Here is a 23,710-nt window from a genome sequence, read left to right on the forward strand (position 1 = left end):
TTTTAAGTCAACATTATAAATTGGCAAGCAAGACATCAAAATTGGGGCCTTACAGTTCTTGCACATGCAATAGCCCAGCAAGACTATAAGTCCAAAATGTATCCAAAAGAACCATAAGTTTAGAAATTTGATTTATTTTCATGCCATGAAATATGGCTTTCTCTGTCGCCTCTACACTTTATTCTTTTAAGTTCCAACATGAGTTAATTCTTCCCTGTTGCAAAATCTAACATATCCAGTAACTTTGCCAACCTTGTAATATCACTACAAAAGAAAAACAAAAATCAAAACCAACTACCTATTCAGGTTAGGTTGTACAAATAAAGAGAATAAATGGGGGAAAAATACTTTGCACCATGGCACAGTGACCACTGCCAACAGCAGAGACCATAGACTTGCTAGTTAAAATGTTACCCCTATGGCATATATGCATGTACAGGGTAGACAACATCCCCATTCAGACACATTCTGTTCACCTCTCAGTGTATTATGTCATGGCAATTTCCAGGCAGGTAATAAGAGTTTCTTCTGAACTGACCCCAATGACACTCTGTGAATCAGAAAAGCAAAGGGCACTGAGAGCAGCCTGGCTCATGTGCTTCTGTGTAGTGACGAGAAGCTTTATCTCAGCAACCCTCCCAACTTCCCAAAGGGCTGGCAAGACATATTTCCTTCAGATGTTGCTCCTTTCTGGAACAGGCTTCTCATCTATCCTACTAAAATACCTTGTTGCATTAGACTTAAAAATGATTGGCATGAGACTGAACTTGAGAACTGTTCATTTAATGAACTTAAACTAGGAGCAAGCTAAGATGCTACATAGCTTAGAAATGTCAAAGCAATCAGTAAAATTTTACTTAAAGTTCATTTAAAAAATATGCCTTCAGGACTGGGGTTGTAGCTCAGTGGTGAAGCACTTGCCTCAAGTGTGAGGCACTAAGTTTGGTCTTCAGCACCACATAAAAATAAATAAAATAAAGGTATTGTGTCCATGCACAACTAAGAAAAATTTTTTTTAAAATATGCCTTCAATATTTCAATCAAACACGTTGTGTAGGAAAATGTATCTTACCTCTTTACTTTCATTTAAGTTTACTAATAAGTTCTCTGGCATAGGTATAAAAACATCTGAAAGAATAAGTAAATATTTATTTTAAACAAAATTAAACTGTTAAGAATGTTCCAAATACACAACACTGATGCAATTCACTACTTTGTACTTAAAGAAAAGCCTTCTCCTTGACTATAGACTACACATGTCCAAAGAACTACCAAAACAGCACTGACTTGGGTATTTACAGCAACTTTTCTTGTTTTTTGATGACTAATGAAGGTAAATAGCTTCCCAATTAGTAAACAGTGATCTGTAAGCACTCAATAAGGGTTTGTGCAAGTGTTTTGTTTCCTAGGTTAAAGACAGCAACTCTTTTAAAGAATCTTGCTTTACTTTTTTTTATGGCTGACCCTGCAAACCAGCCAAAAATACTCTTTGCATTAAAAAAAAAAAAAAAAAAGAGGCAACACACAAAAATTTAACCTTTATACAGAATAACCGTCAGTTCGAACACTGATACTTTTTCATAAAGAAGACCCACATAAATGCCCCAACTAATGAGACTACAAAAACAATTACAAATGGGAGTTCATAATCCACTTGAATCAAATATATGAAATATGATATGTCAAGAGCTTTGTAATGTTTTGAACAACTAAAAAAAAAAAAAAAAACCAATTAGAAAGCGTACTAATGTGAGGGCTGGGGTTGTGGCTCTGCGGTAGAGCACATGTGAGACCCTGGGTTAGATCCTCAGCACCACATAAAAATAAATAAACAAAATAAAGATATTGTGCCCATATATAACTAAAAAAATATTTTAAAAAAAAAGTACTAATGTGACCACTTTAGGTGAGCCTCTCAAAATTCACATTTATTCCTGCTTAGGAATTGAATTCCCTTCCTTAGATGAAGGAAAGCAAACTAGGAAGAGAAGATAGGTGTTGGTGAATTATGAGGAAAATCACTTCCTATACTGCTTTTGCTAAGAAAAAAATAAAGCTAATTATGAAGTTTGTAAAAAAAAATACAATAAGTAACTTAAAATATTAAATATTTACTTTAGCTGTCATATGAAAATTCTATTGCCAACTGTTCAGTTTTCTTCCTTTTATTCTTTTTTTTTTTTTTTAAAGATAGTGAGAGAGGAGAGAGAGAGAGAGAATTTTTAATATTGATTCTTTAGCTCTCGGCGGACACAACATCTTTGTTTGTATGTGGTGCTGAGGATCGAACCCGGGCCGCATGCATGCCAGGCGAGCGCGCTACCGCTTGAGCCACATCCCCAGCCCCTTCCTTTTATTCTTTAAAAAATTCACCCTCATGAAAAGAAGAGGTCTGAACTGGGTATGGTGGCTCATACCTGTAATCCTAACTATTCAGGAAGCTGAGGCAGGAGGATCACAAGTTTGAGGGCAGTTTGGGCAATTTGGTGTCTCCAAATAAAAAATAAAAAGGGATTGGAAATTAGCTCAGTGGTAGAGCACTTGCCTAACATGTGCTAAGGCTCTAGGCTCAATCCTCAGCACCACATTAAAAAAATAAATAAATAAATAAATAATAAATAAAATAAAAAAAGAGTATTCAGTGATTTTTTTAATATACATATATTCACAGACTTTTCCACTACCATCATCATCTAATTCCAGATCTTTCTCATCATCTCAAAAAGAAACCCTGAAATCATGGTTACTTCCCATTACTACTTTCCCCAGGTTCTTGGCAACTAATGTACTTTCTTTTCCTATAGAGTTGCATATCCTGGACATTTTACATAAAGAGAGCCATACTGGACTGGGATTATAGCTCAGTAGTAAGTGCTTGCCTAGCATATGGAGGCCCTGAATTCAATCGTCAGCACCACATGAAAAATAAATAAATAAATAAAATGTATCGTGTTCATCTACAACCTTAAAAAAAGAAGAGAGAGAGAGAGAGTCTTACTATAGGTACTCTTTTGTGATTGGCTTCATTCACTAAGAATATTTTCAAAATTCATCCACATTAGTACGCATCAGTACTTCATTCTTTTTTTATTGCTGAATAACATTTCATCATAAGAAAAGACTATATCTATTTATCTATTCATCAGATGATGGGCATAAGTTGTTTCCACTTTTGGTCATATTGCCCTGAACATTTATATATGAATTTCTATGGATATGCTTTCTGTTTTTTTGAGTATACACCCATTGAATAGAACTGCTAAGTCATATGGTAACTTTAACTTGTGTATGATTCTGTGTGTCACTAGAGATTGAACCTAGCGGCACCCCACCACTGAGTTATATCCCCTTGGACCTTCTTTTTTGTTGTTTTTGTGATGCTGGGTATTGAACCTGGAGTCTCAAGCATGCCCCCAGACCTTACTTATATTTGAAACAGGATCTTGCCAAGTTTCCCAGGCTGGCCTTGAATTTTTTATTCTTCTTGCCTCAGTGTCCCAAGTAACTGGGAATACAGGTGTGTGCCACTATGTTTGGCTTCTGTTTAACTTTTTGAGGAACTGCCAGACTGTTTTCCATAGTGGCTACACCGTTTCACATTTCCCTAACAGTATATGATTTTTCCAATTTTTGTTATTGTCCAAACCTTTCATTTTGGCCACCAACTTGGTGTGAGTGACATCTCATTGCACTTTTAATTTGTATTTGCCTGATAACTAATGCTGTAGAGCATGTATCAAATCTATCTATAGAAATTTTGGTGGGAAGTGCTGGGGAGTGAACCCAGGGCTTTGGACAAGCTAAGCATGCACACTACCAGAACTACACCTCTATCCCTAAAATATTGAATATTGTATAATGAGTAGAGAAATGTCTATTCAAATCCTTTACCCACTCATTCACTGGGCTATTTGTCTTTTTATTGTTAACTTATAGGAGTTCTTTAGGTAATCTAGATATAAATTATTTTTTCAGATAGGATTTTCAAATATTTTCTCCACATAGCAGACTCATACCATACACTACTAATTTGCCAGGTCATGAATATTCCCAAAATAGAAAATTCCTTACACAGTTCATTAAATTTGTGTATAACATATACCTTCAATATCTGAAACTATTAGCATCTGAGGTTGAGAGAGACCTTCTTGAAGACTGTAGAAATGAATTGTACTGTCAAATGTTATGAAGCCAATTTTTGTTCTAGTGTTGCCAGGAAGCCTAAAAACAAATTCAGAAGAGTGTTTATAAAATACATAAAATATCTGCTAAGTATTATTACATGAAAATATCTAATTTACTATTATGGAAACTGGTCCAACACAAACAAATTTTTAAACCATCCAATGTTTACAACTATGAAAACATCCCCCTCAATGGAAAACATGACACACATAAGCCAAATAATCAGTGAAAAACAGGAATAACAGCAATCCAACTTCTAATATGAAGTTATAGAGCATTTACTTGCCTGGCCTGTACAGCCCTGAGTTAATCCAGTACTGGGGGTGGGGACGGGGGGTAAGAATGCTCCAAAAAATAATCATATTGGACTGGGGATATAACTCAGTTGGTAGAATGCTTGTCTCATACGAACAAGGCCCTGGGTTCAATTCTTAGCACAACAAAAAAGTATATAAATAAATAAAATCATATAACAACTCTAAAATGTAATGTGAATGTAGGCAGTGCACCCCTAAAAAACTCTGCATGAATTTTATATATTTTTAAAAAATATTTATTTTTTAGTTTTAGGTGGATATAATATCTTTACATAATATCTTTATTTTATTTATGTAGTGCTGAGAATCGAACCCAGTGCCTCAGACATGCTAGGTGAACACTCTACCACTGAGCTACAACCCCTGCCCTATGAATTTTATATTGTTAAATGCATTTATTTAAAACAAAGAGGAGCAAAAGCATCTGTTTTAAAGGAACTGTTTTGTTGTTGTTGTTTTTGTACTGGGGATTGAACCACTGAGCCACATCACCAGCCCTATTTTGCATTTTATTTAGAGACAGGGTCTCACTAGTTGCTCAGCACCTTGCTTTTGCTGAAATTGGCTTTGAACTCATGATCCTCCTGCCTCAGCCTCCCAGCAGCTGGGATTATAGGCATGAAAAGGAGGAGGATTAGATGATACAAGAACAACAGAATACTAAAGATGAGAAAGTTGAGAGATGGGCAGTTCATTCAATTATTATTCCTTCTTACTTCAGATTTGAAAATAATGTTCTTAAGAAAAAGTGAGTACTGCTGGGTGCAGTAATCCCAGTGACTTGGGAGGCTGAGGCAGGAGGATCACAAGTTTGAGGCCAGTCCGGAAACTTGGAAAAACCCTGTCTCAAAATAAAAAATGCAAAGGGCAAAGACCATAGCAATGATAGAAGAATCCTTGGGTTTAATCCCAGGTATTACCAACCCCCCCCCAAAAAAAAAACCAGTAATACCTAAGTGATTTAAATGAATTTTTAGAACATAAATTATATGACTTATTTTTGTATTTTGAAAACTAGTCATTCATTTTGCAAACACTGTTAGTTTTAGGTTTAAGCTGAATTGAGACACTTACAAATCCAGATTGTCTAACAAACTCTGGCAAACTGAATTCAAGTATCCAGTTTCAACTGCATTGTGAGACACATCAAAAACAAAGAGGTACACTGGAGGTTGTGGTGGTCGTAACTAAAGAAAAGAAGAATCTCATTAAATACATTTAATAGGATTAAATTTCAACTTATTTGTTGGGTTCACATACAGCAAAACCATAAAATATGCATTATTTACATACTAAGTGGAGATAACAGTAAAGTTACATCATAGTGTTTATAAATGCATACTTAAAGGAAAAATGAGTCTGGGATTGCCATATTTCAAGAGTATTTTCTCTAGGACAGAAAGGGGAAGAAATGTGATCAGAAGGGCTCATGGCAATATCAGTCACATTCAATTGCTTGACCTATATAGTGTTATGCAGTACTAACAAAGGTATTTACTTGTTAACCTGTATATTTACATTTTATTGACATTTCTATGTGAGCATATTTTGCAATTTAGTGAAATGATCGTTACGAAAGTGACAAGTCGAGTTAGCCTTGGCTGATTATTTAACCAACATTTTTAGGTTAAATCCTACAAAAATTTAAGACTATGTATTTTATAAACTTACAAATCCCCAAAGACTTGTTTTCATTTCCTCTTTTTATTTTAGGTGGGGAGGACTGGGGATTGAAGCCAGGGGCACTCTACCACTGAGCTACATCCCTAGCCCCTTTTTATTTTTTTATTTTGAGATAGGGTCTTACTAAGTTACCGAGGCTGGCCTCAAACTTGCAATCCAGCTGCCTCAGCCTCCTCAGTAGCTGGAATTATAGAAATTTGCCACTACGCCTGGCCAAAGATTTGTTTTCAATTAAAACAAACAAACAAAAGCATCAAATAGCCACAATCACAACTGGGCATACAGTACACTATTTTTTATATATTTTTGCATATATCACTTGCCAAATTCATAAAACCTGTCATTCAAGAGGTAAGCCAGAAAAAAAAAAAAAAAAGAGGTAAGAGGTAAGCCAGGAAAGAGTAAAAATCTTTTGCAATAGGCCAGTTTCCAAATTTAAGGGAAGCCATTTTGGCAAAACCTGGGCAATAAATGGCCTTATAAAGCTCAATTCAAAAGAACAAATGCTTCTGCTCTTCTGACTTTAATTCACCAAAGAGACAGTCATTCTGCAGAAAGCATTACCAACCACCACCAAATCTTTTATCCATAGCAAGACACTGACCTCTCATAAATTCCTCAGTATAATCAACCCAATTGCCAAGATAAAGACTATGCCACAAAAATATATTAAAATACTAGATTATTAAAGGTTGGTGATAAGTTTTATATTCATATTCCCTTTCCCTAAGGGTAATTATGGCATAGCAAAAGAGAAAAGAAATCAAAAGACCTGAATTTTTTCCAACTACTGCCCAGTCACTTAATCTAAATTTATTTTCACATCTGTAAAATAGGATTAACACCATTTCCCTACCTTAGAGTATTACTTGTGATGATAAAAATGTAAGTGCTCTATAAAATGTAAAGTGCTAAGCATTTGGCATAATTATCTTTAAAATGCAAGGTCTCAGATACTTTCTGAAGAGTATAAAATTACTTACAAGAGGATGTTCATCACAGCATTGTTTGTAAGAGAAAAAATTTGGGCACGATCAAATATAAATAGGGTTCCTATATTATACTGCAAATTTCTTGATGAACATACAAAAAACTTCAGTGGAACTTTATATACACTTTTACTTTTCAAACTTATTCTTATCTACCAATTGCTTTTTTAATGAATAGTATACTTTCTGAATTTAAAAACATAAAATTTTATTAAAGAATACTACATATTTTAACTTAAAATCCAATATTATAAAATGTGTACACTGTTTAAAAAAATGAAAGCTTACCATGTATTCTGAAGGAGCCATAAACTCAATAGTAGCGTTTTGAACTTCAGGTCTCCTGTGAGGTTCTCCATAAACTCTTGTCAAAGGATTGTACATGAATTCTTCAGGTACTGTATAAAGTTAACAATGTTACTGAAAGGATTAATTTAATATACCTTGCATTTGTCCATTTTCTTAACTTAGAGGTTTAGAATTAATTCAATATAGTCTAAATATTAAGAATTAAACTCACTTGTTTGTTAATAAATTCACTTTTTAAAAAAAAGTTCCATTCAAGATCCTCACATTCCAAGGGGCACTAAATATCTCTTATTTTTACAACTACAGTCATTATGATTTTTCTTTTCCCATCTCTTGTTATCCTCTCTGTCTTAATTTTTACTAAAACTGCTTTCTGAAAATCAGTTGAAAAGATAAGAAAAACTGTCATTAAACGTCAATTATTTTCCTAAATTTCAGTTATACAAGGATTAACATTTGACATATGAAAAGTATAGAATGGCTGGACCTGAAAAGCCATGGTAAAACCACTTCAGAGGTTAAAACCATAAGAGTGTATACATTTTATTTATTATTAAGACATATAGAATATCAATTACCTACTACTTATATTAGTGCTGAGAATATTTTTTAAATTAATTATCATTGCAACTGTCTTCCCAATAATTGTTTAGTAATTAAAATCCCTATGGACTCTAAAAGATAAGCTATAGTTTGTGAAATTGGCTTGCATACATATAAAAGAGGCTTCTACCTTTATCACAATTTCATTTTGTATATTAAAGCACATACCAATACACTACACACTATACATACATTTTCTGAATTACTATACAGTAACTAAGTTTTCTTAAGCTATCTTTATTTTCCTCTACTTTTAAAAAATAAACAAACAATAAAACTGGTTTTACAAAATCTCTTATATTCCTCTATTTCTCAATTTTTAGTTAACTTATTTTCACTAAGTTACCGAGGCTGGCCTCAAACTTGCAGTCCAGCTGCCTCAGCCTCCTTAGTAGCTGGAATTATAGAAATTTTCAATGTGAATACTGGCATATTGATTTTCTTCCCTAATCCTAATTGAATGTCACTGGTTAGATGATATTCTTCAAACATAAATTATAAAGAAGTTACTGAGAGAAATCTCTTCCTCCTCAATTATTGAGAAAACTACATTTAACTGACCTTCTAGCACTGCCCACCTCCCTTCACACAGCAGTGAATGAATTAGGCTGCTAGTCTGTGGACTTAGTTTCTTTCACCCTAGAGAAAAGGCATGGGACAATTTCTAAATAAAAATATTTCTTAAGTCACTGTCTTAATACCATGAAATATACCATTTATTATATGCCCAATATAATAAATGTAAAAAAGTGATCACAAAATAATATTATTACATTTTTTGCTTAAAAAGTATATAATTATTTATTTGTAAGTAAATTTTCATAGAAAAAAATTAACAGTGGCTTTCTCTGAGTGGAAGGATTGATTATAGGTAAATAAAGGTAAATTCAAAGAATTGCTTTTATTTTTTTGAAATAGGATCTCACTATGTTGTCATTTCCTGCTGCCTCAGCTTCCCTAGTAGCTGGGATTACAGATTCTTTTTTTTTTTTTTTCCATTTCACATTTTTATTTATTATCTGATTTCCCTTCAATGCAAGTAGAAATTATAAAATGTTTCAAAAATCATACCATCATTGACTCGGTAACATAAGTTACACTTCCATCTTCTTTGATCAAGAAAGCTGACAAAAGGGTTAATGTATGTCCTACATGAACGACATCTCACAATTGTACTGGAGGTAACCACAGGCAATTGCTGAAAAGACAAAACTAAGTTTGTAAAGGGAAAGATCCATTGTGTTAAAAGGGCAAGCATAAACCCATCTCTTCCAAAAAATTATTAGGACATTTTAATTGGGAGGGGGGGATGGAAAACAAGGAGAATATGTGTTCAAAATGCCACACATTTACAGCCAGAGGAATGGGAAGTTATGCTCCATTTGTGTACAATATATCGAAATTGTACATATATAACTGTCATATATAACTAATTAGAACTAATAAAAAAGAAAAAGAAAAAAATGCCATTCAAAAAAAATTTATGTAGCTAAATGTTCTGATTTTAAATCCTATTATTTTTCTCAAAGATCATTTTCATTAAAATTTGCCTTTTAAAAAAATTATTTTTTCAAGTTTGGGGTTGTAGTTCAGTAGGAGAGTGCTTGCCTATCACGTGCAAGGCCTTGGGTTCGATCCTAAGTACCACATAAAATTAAATAAAGGTATTATGTCCAACTACACTTAAAAAATAAGAATTTTTTAAAAATATTTTCTCATAAACATTCACATTGCAAAATAAAAATACATTTACAATATATTTTTGGCATAGATGGCAAAGAAAACAGGAACAACATCCTGAAATAATGATCAATGAATTATTCCCAGTTTTTGATGTTACATGAAGAGGGTTAAGTCTTAATTCTCACACAAGAACTGTCATAAAGTTAATTTGTATTTAAAGTTTATTCTACATATTAAAAGTTCTAGGGACTGGGGTTGTGGCTCAGCAGTACAGCGCACACCTAGTGCATATAGGCACTAGGTTCACTCCTCAGCCACACATAAAAATAAGTAAATAAAATAAAGGAATTGTGTCCACCTATAACTAAAAAAAAAGCTCTAGGGGCTGTTGCTGTAGCTCAGTGGCAGAGTGCTTGCCTTGCACATGTGAGGCACTGGGTTCAATCCTCAGCACAACATAAAAGCAAACAAATAACGGCATGCTGTCCATCTACAACTACAAAAAATATTAAAAAAAAAAAAAAAAAGTTCTAAAATCTTTATACCAAAAATCAACAAAGGGGGCTCAGTGGTAGGGTGCCTGCCTAGCTAGCACTGGTAGGGGGGAATCAATAAAGGCAATAAAATCCTATTACCAAAAGGAAAGTCACCTCACTCACACTGATCTTCAAGTATGGCCATATGTTAAGGTCTCAGAGTCTCAAGACATCAGTGGATCAACTCCTGCCCTTTCTAAAATTTTTTAATTTTATTTGAGAAAGGAGCAACTTCTTAAAATAACTAGTTTTGCTCTAAGAACGGCAGAATGAGGAGATGAAGGTAAAGTACTTTAATTGGTAAATAATCTATAATTTATTAAAATAGTACAGCTTATTTATGTTAGTACCTCTATTCTATTAAGCATCTGCTGAAATTTTTTTTCTGGTACTGAAGCCTGAACCCAAAGGCACTTTGCCACTGAGCTACAACAGCTCTTTTTATTTTGAGATAGGGTCTCACTAAGCTGCTTAGGACCTCATTAAGTTCCTGAGGCTGGCTTTGAACTTGTGATCCTCCTGCCTCACTGGAATTATAGGCATGCACCTCCACTCCTGGCCTCTTGGATTTTTCAAAAATATACTTCTTTGACCTTGTTTGAAAGTGTTTTGATAATAAAATTACTGGTTAGATTACAAATAAAGAAATCCAATCTGGCAGATTGGATTTCTCAGAGGGAGAATGCTCGCCTCTCATAGCACTGGGTTCAATCCTCAGCACCACATAAAAATATAATAAAGATACTGTGTCCACCTATAACTAAAAAATTTTTAAAAAATTAAAAAAGAAAGAAATCCATCAGTAATCAAGTTCCTAAAGATAGCTCAAATTCTATATATCATTCCTGAATTACTGTAGAAAATTTCTACCACTAAGATAATTTTCTAAAAGACTTTTACTTTCACTAGAGAAACATACCACTAGATCTTTGAAAGGATGAAGCAGCAGACCCAAAGGAAGTTTGGCTTTATTCAGTAAGGCCTGAGTCTGAGGAATGCTGGTCAGTGTGCATCGAAATAACCTGCATCAAGGTAAAAAGCATATGTCAGTTGCTGCTATGATTATCCTGAAAGGAAAAAAGAAAAGTATTTAACAGGTACATATCTTAATATTAGATCAGATTACAAATAAAATATCTCAGTAGCCCCTCTCAATTTTTTTTTTTTTTTTTTGACTGGGGATTGAACCAAGAGGCACTTAACCACTAAGCTACATCTCCAGTCCTTTTTTACATTTTATTTAGAGACAGGGTCTCAATGAATTGCTTAGGCCCTCACTAAATTGCTGACTGGCTTTTGAACTTGTGATTCTCCTGCCTCAGTCCCCCAAGTCACTGGGATTAAAGGCGTGAGACACCGTGCCTGGCGACCCTCTCTACTTTTATACCATTAAAATATTTAAGACTTAAGTTCTGTTCAGAAATAGAGTAGATGGCTACCTATATTATATAGCTAAAATATTGTCTCTTTTCTTGTTTTAGGTATAATATAGCCTTGACTATCAAATGACTTATTTTTATGTAAATCTAAATCACACTAGAATTAAAAGGTGATTACACACACTTATAAATGCACTTTATATTTATTTATTTTTGATACTAGGTATTGAAACCCAGGGCACTTTACTACTGAGCTACATCTTCAGTCCTTTGTATATTTTATTTTGAGACAGGGTCTCACTGAGCTTCTCAGAATTTCACTAAATTCCTGGATGTCTATAAGACTGAGATTATAGGCATGCACCTCCAGTGATACTCATGACTCAGTGCCTCAGCCTCCCAAATCACTGGGATTACAGGTGTGTGTTGCCATGCTTGACTTTTTTTTTTTTTTTTTTTTTTTTGAGACAGGGTGTTGCTATGTTGCCCAGTTGTCCAGGCTGGTTTGGAACTTCTGGGCTCAAGCAATCCTCCTGCCTCAAGCTAGGACTATAGGTGCATGCTGCCATGCCTGAACAATTCATTCAATTTTGCTGAAGGTTGTAAAAAACTACTTCAAAATAGAAATAACAAATTTTGTAACAAAATTCAATTTCAGAGTCTTCACTACACACATTTAAACTTATGACAAATATTTAGGGAAAAATTATAATTAGGTTTATAGTGAAATAAATTTAAAATGACAGCAAAAAAAAGAACTATATAGACTCAAATAATTGTATTTGGGATGCATTACCAGAATGATAATGAAAAGCATAATCTTATCAGAGCTAATAGGAGCAGCAATCACTTCAAGAGTTACAACCCTAATTCTTAACTTAAAACATTTCAATCTCAAGTTTAAGTGAAAAAGGTTTTTCTTCTATATTAGACCTCTTTCATAAATTAGTCTACTTATACAGCTTATTCATAAAACACGAAACTAAAAAAATGTATTTTAAAAATTCTAGAAAATGTAGGACATTCATGATGTCACATATAATATGAAACAACACAATTTGAAACCCCTTACTCTGGGTTACAGTTGAGTTTCTGGATGTCTTCATGCAAATTTGGAACTGGAGGCTGCAAAGGTGTTGAGGGAAGCATATTTCTTTCTTGAAGAAGATTGATAACTCTTAGTCCCTCTGGATGTAGACTTAATCCACTCATGCTTGTAGTTAAATGATTAGCACCTAAGGGAGTCTACAGATATATAATTTAAAAATAAGCAACTTTTGTTTTTCTCTTTCTAAAAGTAGTAAACTTGGTTCATTTCACTACATAATGAAAGTACAATCTACATTTCTTGGTCAATTTTTTGGTTCTGGAAAAATCTGTAAGTATAAAGGTTTTATAAAGTATCCATTATTATTCTAACTGGTTATAAAAAATGTTAATACAACTTCCTTAAACTTTCTTCATGTATATACAGTTTAAACCAAAAGGTAGAAAATAGATTGGGGAAAAAAGGCAAAACTTTACCTGAGTAAAGGCCGGGGGGCCACTTGGATAATTCAATGAAGAAGGTGGGATTCCAGTTGCACTAGGTGGTGTTGTGTTCTGATAACCAGGTGGTAAAGAGGGATATGCATATCCAACACTTCGGCTCATTTTGGGATTCTTATTAATAAGCTGTGGTGTTGCTAGAAACAAGGTAACTTTTAAGTTCTATTTTATATTCCAGAATACTTTAACTCAACACATGGATCCATTAAATTATGGGAATTATAACTCCAAACTCCTTTGGATTAATTTAATAATCTCATTTATCAATTGAAGACAAACACTAGTAATGATTATAATCTAGCAATGATTATAATCTAGTTAATGTAGACTATAGCTATAAACACACACAAATAAGTTTGATATATTTAATTCACTTTCATGTCATGTAATAAATTTTGAATTCATATTACATTTCAATTTAAAAGAGCTTTAATGAAAACATCTTAGATGCTCGATTTATGGGATTGATTAAACAAATTTAGTTTATCTGATAAAAATAAAATAATAGATATGGCTACATAACACAGTATAAATTTTTTAACTTAATTTCCTATAATAAGCAAATATGACTTCTATAATCAGAAACAAGATTTTTAAAAAAGAAATTTTCATAGCATCTCACCCAAGAAGCCACCTCCTTCAATTTCATCATAACTACTATGGACCGCCATAGATCCATTATTGGCATTTGATGTAATACCTAAGGAGCAAGTTCATTAATAAGATTTAAGTTAGAATGGGTATTATAATTTCTGCAAGATATGAACTAATATCTAAACTCTTAGATAACCTCCAAAAAAATAGTTTAAATCACTGCCTACCAAAAATATTGTCTTGGTAGCACACACCCATAATTCTAGCTACTGGGAGGTTGAAACAGAAGGATATTGCAAGTTCAAAGCCAGCTGGGTCAACTTGGTGAGACCATGTGTCAAAATAAAAAATGAAAAGAGATAGGGATGTAGCTCAGAGGTAGAGTACTTGCCCTGTGTTAATGCCTAGTACTAGAAAGGAAAAAATGAGAAAATGACATAAACAGATGTATTTCAAAAAGTCTGGTGTTAGAAGTGGAAGAGGAAAAGAAAAAGGAGGAAGAGGAAGAAGAGGAGGAGGAAGAAAGAAGATTAAAGAGGAAGAAGAGGAGGAAGGAGAGGGAAAAAGAGGAAGCAGACTACAACCTACAGACAACCAACAGATACCTGAAAAAAATGTTAACATCACTAATCATCAAGGAAATGTGAATCAAAACTATGGTGAGATAAAGTTCAAGACCAGACTACTGGGCAATTCAGCAGACCCTGTCTCAAAATATATAAAAAAGGGCTGGGGATGTATCTCAGTGGTTCAGGGCCCCTGTGTTCAATCCCCAGTATTACACATACACAAAACAAAGACAAAAGTAATCCTGGAGTTGTGGTTCACAGGTAGAGTGCTGCCTAGCATGTGTGAGGCACTAGGTTTTATTCTTAGCACCACATAAAAATAAAGATATTGTGCCCACCTATAACTAAAAAATAAATATTTTTAAAAAAATAAATAAATAATCCTGGCAAGGATGTGGAAAAGGGTAACAGCTAGTGGAAATGTTAACCAGCACAGTAGTTATGAGAAAGAGTATGGAAGTTCCTCAAAAAACTAAAAACAGAAATACTAAATGATTTTGACAGGGTTGGGGTTGTAGCTCAGTGGGCTGTGTTTGTAGCTCAGTTGGGCTGGGATTGTAGCTCAGTGGTAGAGCACTTGCCCTGCATTCGTGAGGCACTGGGTTCAATCCTTGACACCACATAAAAATAAATAAATAAATAAATAAATAAATAAATAAATAAAATAAAGATATTGTGTCCATCTACAACTAAAAAATAGATTTTAAAAAAAATCAGCATGACAAAGAGATGCCTATACTCCCCCATTTATTGCAGCACTATAACACAAGAGCCAAGATACAGAATCAATTTAAGTGTCCATCAATGGATGAATGTATAAAGAAAATGTGTTAGCATATATGTGTGTGTGTATGCAATGAAATATTGCTCAGCCATACACACACACACACACACACACACACACACACACACTCCTGTCATTTGTAGCAATATGGATGAGCCTAGAGGATGTCATGCTAAGTAAAATAGCCTGGCAGTATGGAAAAACAAATAACACATGTTCTCTCTCTCTCCCTCTCTCATACACACACACACACACACACGCACACACACACACACACACACCCCACACACACGTATGTATGTATATGTATATTGAAAAAGTTGATCTCATAGAAACAAAGGAATTGTAGTTACCAGAGATTAGGAAGTGTAGGATGGTGGGAAGAGAAAGATTGGTTAAAGAATACAATACATGTAATTCCAGTTATTTGGGAGGCTGAAGATTGAGGATTTAAAGTTGGAGGCTATCCTGGGTAACTTAGAGAGATCCTGTCTCAAAGCAAGAAAAAAAGGGCTAGAGATGTAGGTGCTTGCCTAGCATGTACAACAACCAAGGAAGGAAGGAAGGAAGAAAGGAAGGGAGGGAGGGAGGAAGAGAGGAAAGAGGGGAAAGAAAGGATTAATTTCTAGTGTTCTATAGAATAGTAGAGTGACTACAGTTAAAAATAATTTACTATTTCAAAATATCTTGGGCTAGGGATGTAGCCAGTAGTAGAGTGGCTGCCTAGCATGTGAGAAGCCCTGGGTTCAATTCCCAGTACTGCCCCAAAGTATGTGTGTATCAATGACAGACACACACACACACACACACACACACACTCACACATAATGATTTAAAATGTTCTAAATACAAAGAAATGATAAGTGTTTGAGGCATTAGGTATACTAATTACCCTGATTTGATGATCCAGATTGTATGTATGTATGGAAATATAATGCTGTGTCTGATAAACACGTACCGTTATTATGTTTTTGATTTTGTTTTTTTGGTACCAGGGGCACATAGCCACTGAGACATACCCCCAGTCCCTTTTTTAAAAAAATTGTGTCATTTCTTTTTTGCCTTTATTTATATATTTATTTATGTGGTGCTGAGGATTGAATCCAGTGCCTCACACGTGCTAAGCAAGCATTCTACCACTGAGTTACAACCCTAGCATCCCTCAGCCCAACTTTTTTATTTTTTATTTTTTTTTAGAAATAGGGCCTCGCTAAGTCACTGAGGCTGGCTTTGAACTCATGATCCTCCTGCCTCAACCTCCCAAATCACTGGGATTACAGGCATGCACCATTGCACCTGGCTATGTATTGATTTTTGATAAGGTCAAATGTTGAAATAAATCTCAATAATGCAAGTTTTAAAATATACAAACATTTCAAGATTCTTAAATAGATTTTCAGGGAAAGGAAATTGAGTCTCTTCGTAGTATTTTTTCCTTTTTTTTTTTTTCTTCTTTGTTCTGGGGATTGAACCAAGGGCTTCATACATGGTAAGTGCATATTCCACCACTGAGCTGCATCCCCAATTCCTGTAAGGACTCTTCTTTCATCTTAAACTATGCCTGCCTTGAACACACAAGGCTCTGGGTTCAATCCCCAGCACCACAAAAAAAAAAAAAAAAAAAAAACTGCAGTGGGCTGTGGTTGTTGCTCAGTGGTAGAGCACTTGCCTGGCCCATGTGAGGCACTGGGTCCAATAATTAGCACCACATAAAAAAATAAATAAAATAAAGGCATTGTGTCCATCTACAACTAAAAAAAATATTTAAAGAGAAAGAAAGAAAGAAACTGCAGTAAAACTTTTAGTAAAAGCCTGGCAAGTGTGAGGCACTGGGTTCAATTCTCAGCACCAAATAAAGGTCTATCAACAACTAAAAAAAAATATTATAAAAAAACAAGCAAAATAAAAAAACATAAGGCAAGTAAATTTTTTTTGTTAAATATTTAAATACTTATTATAGCCTGATTTTCAAAGTTAGATTGTAGCAATCTATATTGTTACTCATGATTAACACCAACCTTATCCCTACTAATAATGCTTTAAAATACAATAATAATATTGATCATATTCAATATAAGGATATGAGCAAATGTTTTTACCTCTCTTCTCGGTTTTTTTTCTATTTCCATGTCTTAGGGCAATGGTTATCTTTTTACTAAAATTAAATTCTTTTTTCTTTTAAATATATTTTTAGTTGCTGATGGACCTTTATCTTTATTTATTCATTTATATGTGGTGCTGAGAATCGAACCCAGTGCCTCATGCATGTTGGATAAGCACTCTACCACTGAGCTACAATCCCAGCCCTAAAATTAAATTCTTACTTTACAAAATATTTTACTTAAATTAATGCTTAATTTCAAAGTTACATGTATTCACAAGATAATGTTTGAAAACATTTTACTTAAATAAAACTTCAAAACGCTTGTACATTTGACTTTTATTCTTTTTTTAAAATTTTTATTATTTATTTACTGTACTGGGGAATGAAACCCATTGAGTTCCTATCCCCAGCTGCCTGCATTTTTTTTTAATATTTCTTTTTAGTTGTAGATGAACAGAATGCCTTTATTTTATTTATTTTTATATGTTCCTAAGGATTAAACCCAGCATCTCTCACATGCTAGGCAAGCACTCTGCCACTGAGCTATAGCCCAAGCCCTGACTTTTATTCTAATAAATATTTATTAATATTTATAATAATATTGTTGATAAAAATATAATTATTTTTAAAAGATAGTTCTTTTTTTGGTGGGGGGGGGCCTACTGGGGGTTGAACTCAGGGGTGCTTAACTACTGAGCCACATCCCCAGTCTTTTTTTTTTTTTTTTCCCACATTTTATTTACAGACAGGGTCTCGCTGAGTTGCTGAGGCTGGCTTTGAACTCACAATCCCTCTGCCTCTGTCTCCTGAACAACTGGGATTACAGGCATGCACCACCACATTAAAAGGATAGTGCTAACATCATACCCAGAAAAGCAGGACTTCTTCAATTTTTTTTTTTAAATCTACACAATAATAAAAAAAAAAAAAAGGTAGAAGGGCTGAGGATATATCCCAAAGGTTAAGAACGAGTTCAGCATACCCAAGGTCCTGGGTTTAATCCCCAAAACAAACAAACACACACACACACACACACACACACACACACACACACACACACACACACACACGAGCTTGCGTGAAGAGCTAAAAGAAATGATTCTGGTTCCCAAATGCTAATCCACAGTAATGGAAGTCTGGAGGAAATTTTTAAAACTACATATTCCTGAAGCCCATTCTAACCCAAACTGGATTTTCTTTAAAAATATGACTCTAAGGGCTGGAGATGTGGCTCAGCGGTAGCGCGCTCGCCTGGCATGCGTGCGGCCCGGGTTCGATCCTCAGCACCACATACAAACAAAGATGTTGTGTCCGCCGAGAACTAGAAAATAAATATTAAAAAAAAAAATTCTCTCTCTCTCTCTCCTCTCTCACTCTCTCTTTAAAAAAAAAAAAAAATATGACTCTAATGCTCAAGATTCAGATAATATTCATTTTTTTTGTTCTAAGTCAAAACATTTGGAATTAAAATTGTTTTCTGATTTACTCACCTTCTTGGTTGACAGCTGAATTAAATGAAGACTGGGGTGCAGGTCTATGTGAATTCTGGAGCATGGGGTCCCTTACTGGAGGTGGACCTCTAGGTGGAGGGGGCCCATGAGGAGTTCCTGGTTGAAAAGTGGTAGGCAGAGGTGGATTCCTTAAGGGAAGTGATGAACCTTTGGAAACATTAGTTTTTTTCACATCATTTAAGAACTTAAGACAAAGGCCAAAAACAATCTTTACCAAAGCTGAACAACTTCCAAATTTACATTTTAAATATAAATCCCAACAAATTATTAGAAATACAGTAAACTTCCTAACTGTATGACTTCATGGTTTCATATGTACATATTTCCATCTCTATCCTACCATGTTTCTTATCTATCAGTTATTAAAAGCAATATAAAGAAATAAGTATCAAGAGGTTGGGGTTTTGGCTCAGCAGTAGAGCACTTTCCTGGCATGTGTGAGGTCCTGGGTTTGAATCTCAGCACCACATACAAATAAATAAAATAAAGGTCCATCAACAACTTAAAAAAAAACCATTAAAAAAAAAGAAAAAGAAAAATGGAGTTGGGGTTGTGGCTCAGTAGTAGAGCACTGACCTCACACCTGTGAGGCCCTGAGTTCAATCCTCAGCATCACATAAAAATAAGTAAATAAAATAAGGGTACTGTTTCCAACTACAACTTAAAAAAATACCTATATATATATATATATATATATATATATATGAAGTATCAAACCACTTCTAGAGTAGATTCAATGCCATGCTAATTGATTAATTCTTCATTAACTGATTACAGAGGTTTAAGCAGCCTTGTGAAATATTCTAATAGAAACTAACATGAATAAAATTCTATTAATTTTCTTATTAATTTCTAAATATTTTGTTAATTTTGTTTGCAAATATAATCTGCTCAACTAATATCAACAAGTTGACAGCTTTCTAAAAATACAAATTAAAAATTTGTAAACTAAGTTGTAACAATTTCCCAAGTTTTATTTAATTTTGCTTGGTTTTTAATTTCTGTGGTATTAGGGATGTGAACCCAGGGTGCTCCACTACTGAGCTACATCCCTAGTTCGTTCGTTCTTTCTTTCTATCTATCTATCTATCTATCTATCTATCTATCTATCTATCTATCTATCTATCTATCTATCCATCCATCCATCCATCCATCCATCCATCCATTCATTCATTCATTTTTGGTACTGGGGGATTGAATTCAGAGGCACTTAACCACTGAGCCAGATCCTCAGTCCTTTTTTTTAATATTTTGTTTAGAGACAGGGTCTCACTGAGTTGCTCAGGGCCTCATCAAGTTGCTGATGCTGGCTTTGAACTCACAATCTTCCTGCCTCAGCCTCCTGAGCCGCTGGGATTAGAGGCGTTTGCCACTGCACCTGGCTTTATTTTTTTATTTTAAGGCAGGTTCTCAATTGTAAGGCTTCCCTCAAACTTTCAATCCTCCTGCCTCAACATCCCAAATTGCTGGGATTACAGGTGTGTAACACTATATCCTGCCTAATTTTGCCTTGTTTTGCTGGGATATAACTACTAAAGATGAGATTATAAATTTGTGCACTGTTCAATGTTTACCAAATAATAAAGTTAGTTTACTTTCTATATTGGTTTAAATACTTTATAGATATAGCTGGGAGTGTTGTTGTGTGGTATAGCACTTGCGTGTGCATGAGGCCCTAAATTTGATCAATAGCACTACAAACACACACACACACACACACACACACACGCATATGTATATGGTCATAAGCATTTTATCATGTGTTAAAAACATATAGATTTCACCAGGCATAGTGGCTGATGCCTGTAATCAAATGACTCAGGAGCCTGAGGCAGAAGGATTGCAAGTTCAAAGTCAACCCCCTAGGTTCAATATATGATGTTTTGCCTAATACAGTGGTACACGCCTATAATCCCAGCAACTCAGGAGCCTGAGGCAGGATCACAGGTTTGAGATCAGTCTCAACAACTTTACAAGACCCCCAGCAACTGAGACCCTATCTCAAAATGAAAGATAGCTGGGCACAGTGATACAACGTCCTGCACAGCTCAGGAAGCTGTGGCAAGAGGATAACAAGTTCAAAGCCAGCTTCAGCAACTTAGCAAAACCCTAAGCAAGACCCTGTCTCTAAATAAAATATAAAAAAGCGCTGGGGATGTGGCTCAATGGTTAAGTGTCCCCAGGTTCAATGCCCTGTACCAAAATGTGTGTGCATGCTTAAGGGTTTTTTTGAGCTAGATTTCATAATGTTACCCATGCTAGCCTTGAACTCCTAGACTCACTCAAGTTATCCTCCTGCCTTTACCTGTCAAATAGCTAGGACTGAAAGCATGTACCATGATGGCACCTGGCTCTTTTTTTTTTTTAATTAAATAAATATTTTAAAGCTAGCTTACCTTCTGTAACGGTTTAAATATTGTTAGGAACATTCCTTAGGCTTAAAAACCGGTAATTAACCAGCTACAGTGCTATACACACCTGTAGTCTCAGTTACTCAGGAGGCTAGGGCAGGAGGATCAGGAGTTGGAGGTGAGCCTGGGCAAATTAGCAAGACCCTGTCTTAAATAAGTAAATAAAATTTGGAAATGATTTAAATTTATACACAAGCATTATAAAATACTGATATCCAATAGGTTTTAAAGTACCCCTCAAACCAAGAATGACACAATATTTATCCTTGTATCAACCAGGATATCACTGCCCTAATTTTATCATTTTCTATTTGGGACATAAATCCTGACTCTATAAAAACTAGATGAGTTACTTTTTAAGGATATTCTATGTGACATCAAAGTTTCAAACCCACAACTATTTATTCTTTCAAGATAACCACATTACTTCAACCTCCCTTCTCATTGCCAAAGTCTACAAAGTAGATGAAACACCACTGGTATATTTTTCATTCCAGGACTTTTTAAAAAATTTGTTTGTAAGTAAATAGGCAATAAATTTTACTTATAGTATACAGTTAACTCTATATTTTATACAATTAAAGGAATAAATGCACCCAAATGCACAGGTGCAGTGGCGCACACCTGTAAGTAATCCCGGCAAATCAGGTTGAGGTAAGAGGATCAAAATTTTGAGGTAGGTCTGGGGAACTTAGCAAGGCCCTTTCTCAAAATTAAAAGGGCTGGGGATGTGGTAGAGTACCCCTTAAATTCAATCCCCAGTACCAAAAAATAAAAATAAAAAGCATCACTGTTAAATTCTCCAGGACCAAATTGAAAAATCATTGTTATTCAAAAACCTTATAGCTCCCAAGAAGACTGATCTGCTTTTTGTTGGCAAAAGTGAAAACAAAGATTACAGAAATGTAACTCCCTTATCTAAGAAGCACCCACATATATCTATGGCACAAAGGGGCAAGGTACATTACCAACTCAGCATGAACAAGAATGCATGATACATCTGACCACAAAGATATAACAACCTAATGATTAACAAAATACAAGTAAGCTTATAGAGTTTTTACAACTTTTAGAAGAATATTTTGAACTTGGGACATGCTACATTTCATATAATAGACTTTTTGTAGAAGTTGGAAAAATTTTTTTCTTTTTCTGCAGTGCTGGCGATTCAACCCAGGCCTCACACATGCTAAGCAATCATCTAGTTGAATAATTCTTATTTATAACAGTAGAGTTTAAGAATCAGGCCAATTAATGTAAAGATGCTAAAAGGCAGCCTATTAGGAAAAGTCAGAAATTTTAGTATGAGGATTAGAAAATAGCATAACTTATATACTCAGTTTTGTTTTTGTACTGGGGATTGAAATCAGGGGCATTTGACCACTGAGCCACATCCCCTGCCCTATTTTGTATGGGTCTCACACAGTTGATTAGCACGTCACTTCTGCTGAGCCTGGCTTTGAACTCACAATCCTCCTGCTTCAGCCTCCCAAGGATACTCAACAGTTTTTGGTATCAGACTATCAGGTACCTATTATCAAGTATGTGTTGGAAAAAAAAAAGTGAAAAGCATGGATTTTCTTCGTTGTTTTTTTTTTTTTTTAGACATCTCATAGGAAAAAAGCAAGAGGAATCATACATTTAGGTTCATTTTAAGATTATACATCTTTCTTTTCCCTTCTTTTATGTGGAAATGTTCATAAGTTTCAGCACTTATGTCTCTCTCATTACATCTATGCTGCAATCTAAATGCTCTACCTGAGGGCTTCTGTTAAAGCCAAAGTAATTTCAGATTATTGATCATACATATGCCTTTTTAAAAGATACATCAGCTGAGTGTGATGATGCATGCCTATAATCCTAGATGCTCAGGAGGCTGAGGCAGGAGGACTGCAAGTTCTAAACCAGCCCCAAAAACTCAGTGAGACCCTATCTCTAAATAAAAAATAAAAAGGGCAGGGGACGTAGCTCAGTGATTAAGTCCCCTGGATTCAATCCTTGGTACCAAAAGAAAAAAGAGATACACCTACCCTTAAATATATCCCCCCAACCCCACCCCAGATGGAGTCCTATTTCACTACGTTGCCAAGGCTGGCCCAAAACTACTGGGTTGAAGCAATGTTCCTTCCTCAGCCTCCCAAGTAGCTAGGAAGCTGGGGAAAATAGTTTTTACATAGTATGTTTTCCCAAACTATTTTCTTGTGACTTTGGACAAACTTTGAAACTTCATATTTGTTAGCTATAAGAGACTACGGTGAAGATTAAATAAGATGTATAACTAATTAGAACAAGTAAAAAATATATATTCTAAAAAACAAAAAGATTAAATAAGATAATGCATAACAGTTTGATAAAGTGCTAGACAATATTATAAATGTTCAATAAATGTTACCTATCATTATTAAAAATAAAACAAATATGCTGGATTCGGTGATGCACACCTTTAATCCCAACCATTCAGAGGCTAAAGCAGGAGGATCACAAGTTCCAAAGTGAGCCTCAGCA

At 34.6% G+C, this 23,710-nt stretch overlaps 1 protein-coding gene across 1 annotated transcript in view; it reads right to left on the reverse strand.

Annotated features, from left to right (window-relative positions):
- Positions 1-23,710, reverse strand: part of Sec24a (SEC24 homolog A, COPII component) — an 81,725-nt gene that overhangs the window by 41,168 nt on the left and 16,847 nt on the right. The window contains exons 4-13 of the mRNA XM_077801625.1: positions 18,774-18,941; positions 13,855-13,932; positions 13,209-13,369; positions 12,757-12,929; positions 11,225-11,327; positions 9,158-9,284; positions 7,463-7,572; positions 5,577-5,689; positions 4,103-4,221; positions 1,073-1,128 (exon numbers count right to left, since the gene is read on the reverse strand). Of these exons, the coding sequence (XP_077657751.1) occupies positions 1,073-1,128; positions 4,103-4,221; positions 5,577-5,689; positions 7,463-7,572; positions 9,158-9,284; positions 11,225-11,327; positions 12,757-12,929; positions 13,209-13,369; positions 13,855-13,932; positions 18,774-18,941 (1,208 nt within the window). The remainder of the gene's footprint in view (positions 1-1,072; positions 1,129-4,102; positions 4,222-5,576; positions 5,690-7,462; positions 7,573-9,157; positions 9,285-11,224; positions 11,328-12,756; positions 12,930-13,208; positions 13,370-13,854; positions 13,933-18,773; positions 18,942-23,710) is intronic.

The sequence above is a fragment of the Urocitellus parryii genome, chromosome 1, assembly GCF_045843805.1.
Source record: "Urocitellus parryii isolate mUroPar1 chromosome 1, mUroPar1.hap1, whole genome shotgun sequence".
Classification (NCBI taxonomy): domain Eukaryota; kingdom Metazoa; phylum Chordata; class Mammalia; order Rodentia; family Sciuridae; genus Urocitellus; species Urocitellus parryii.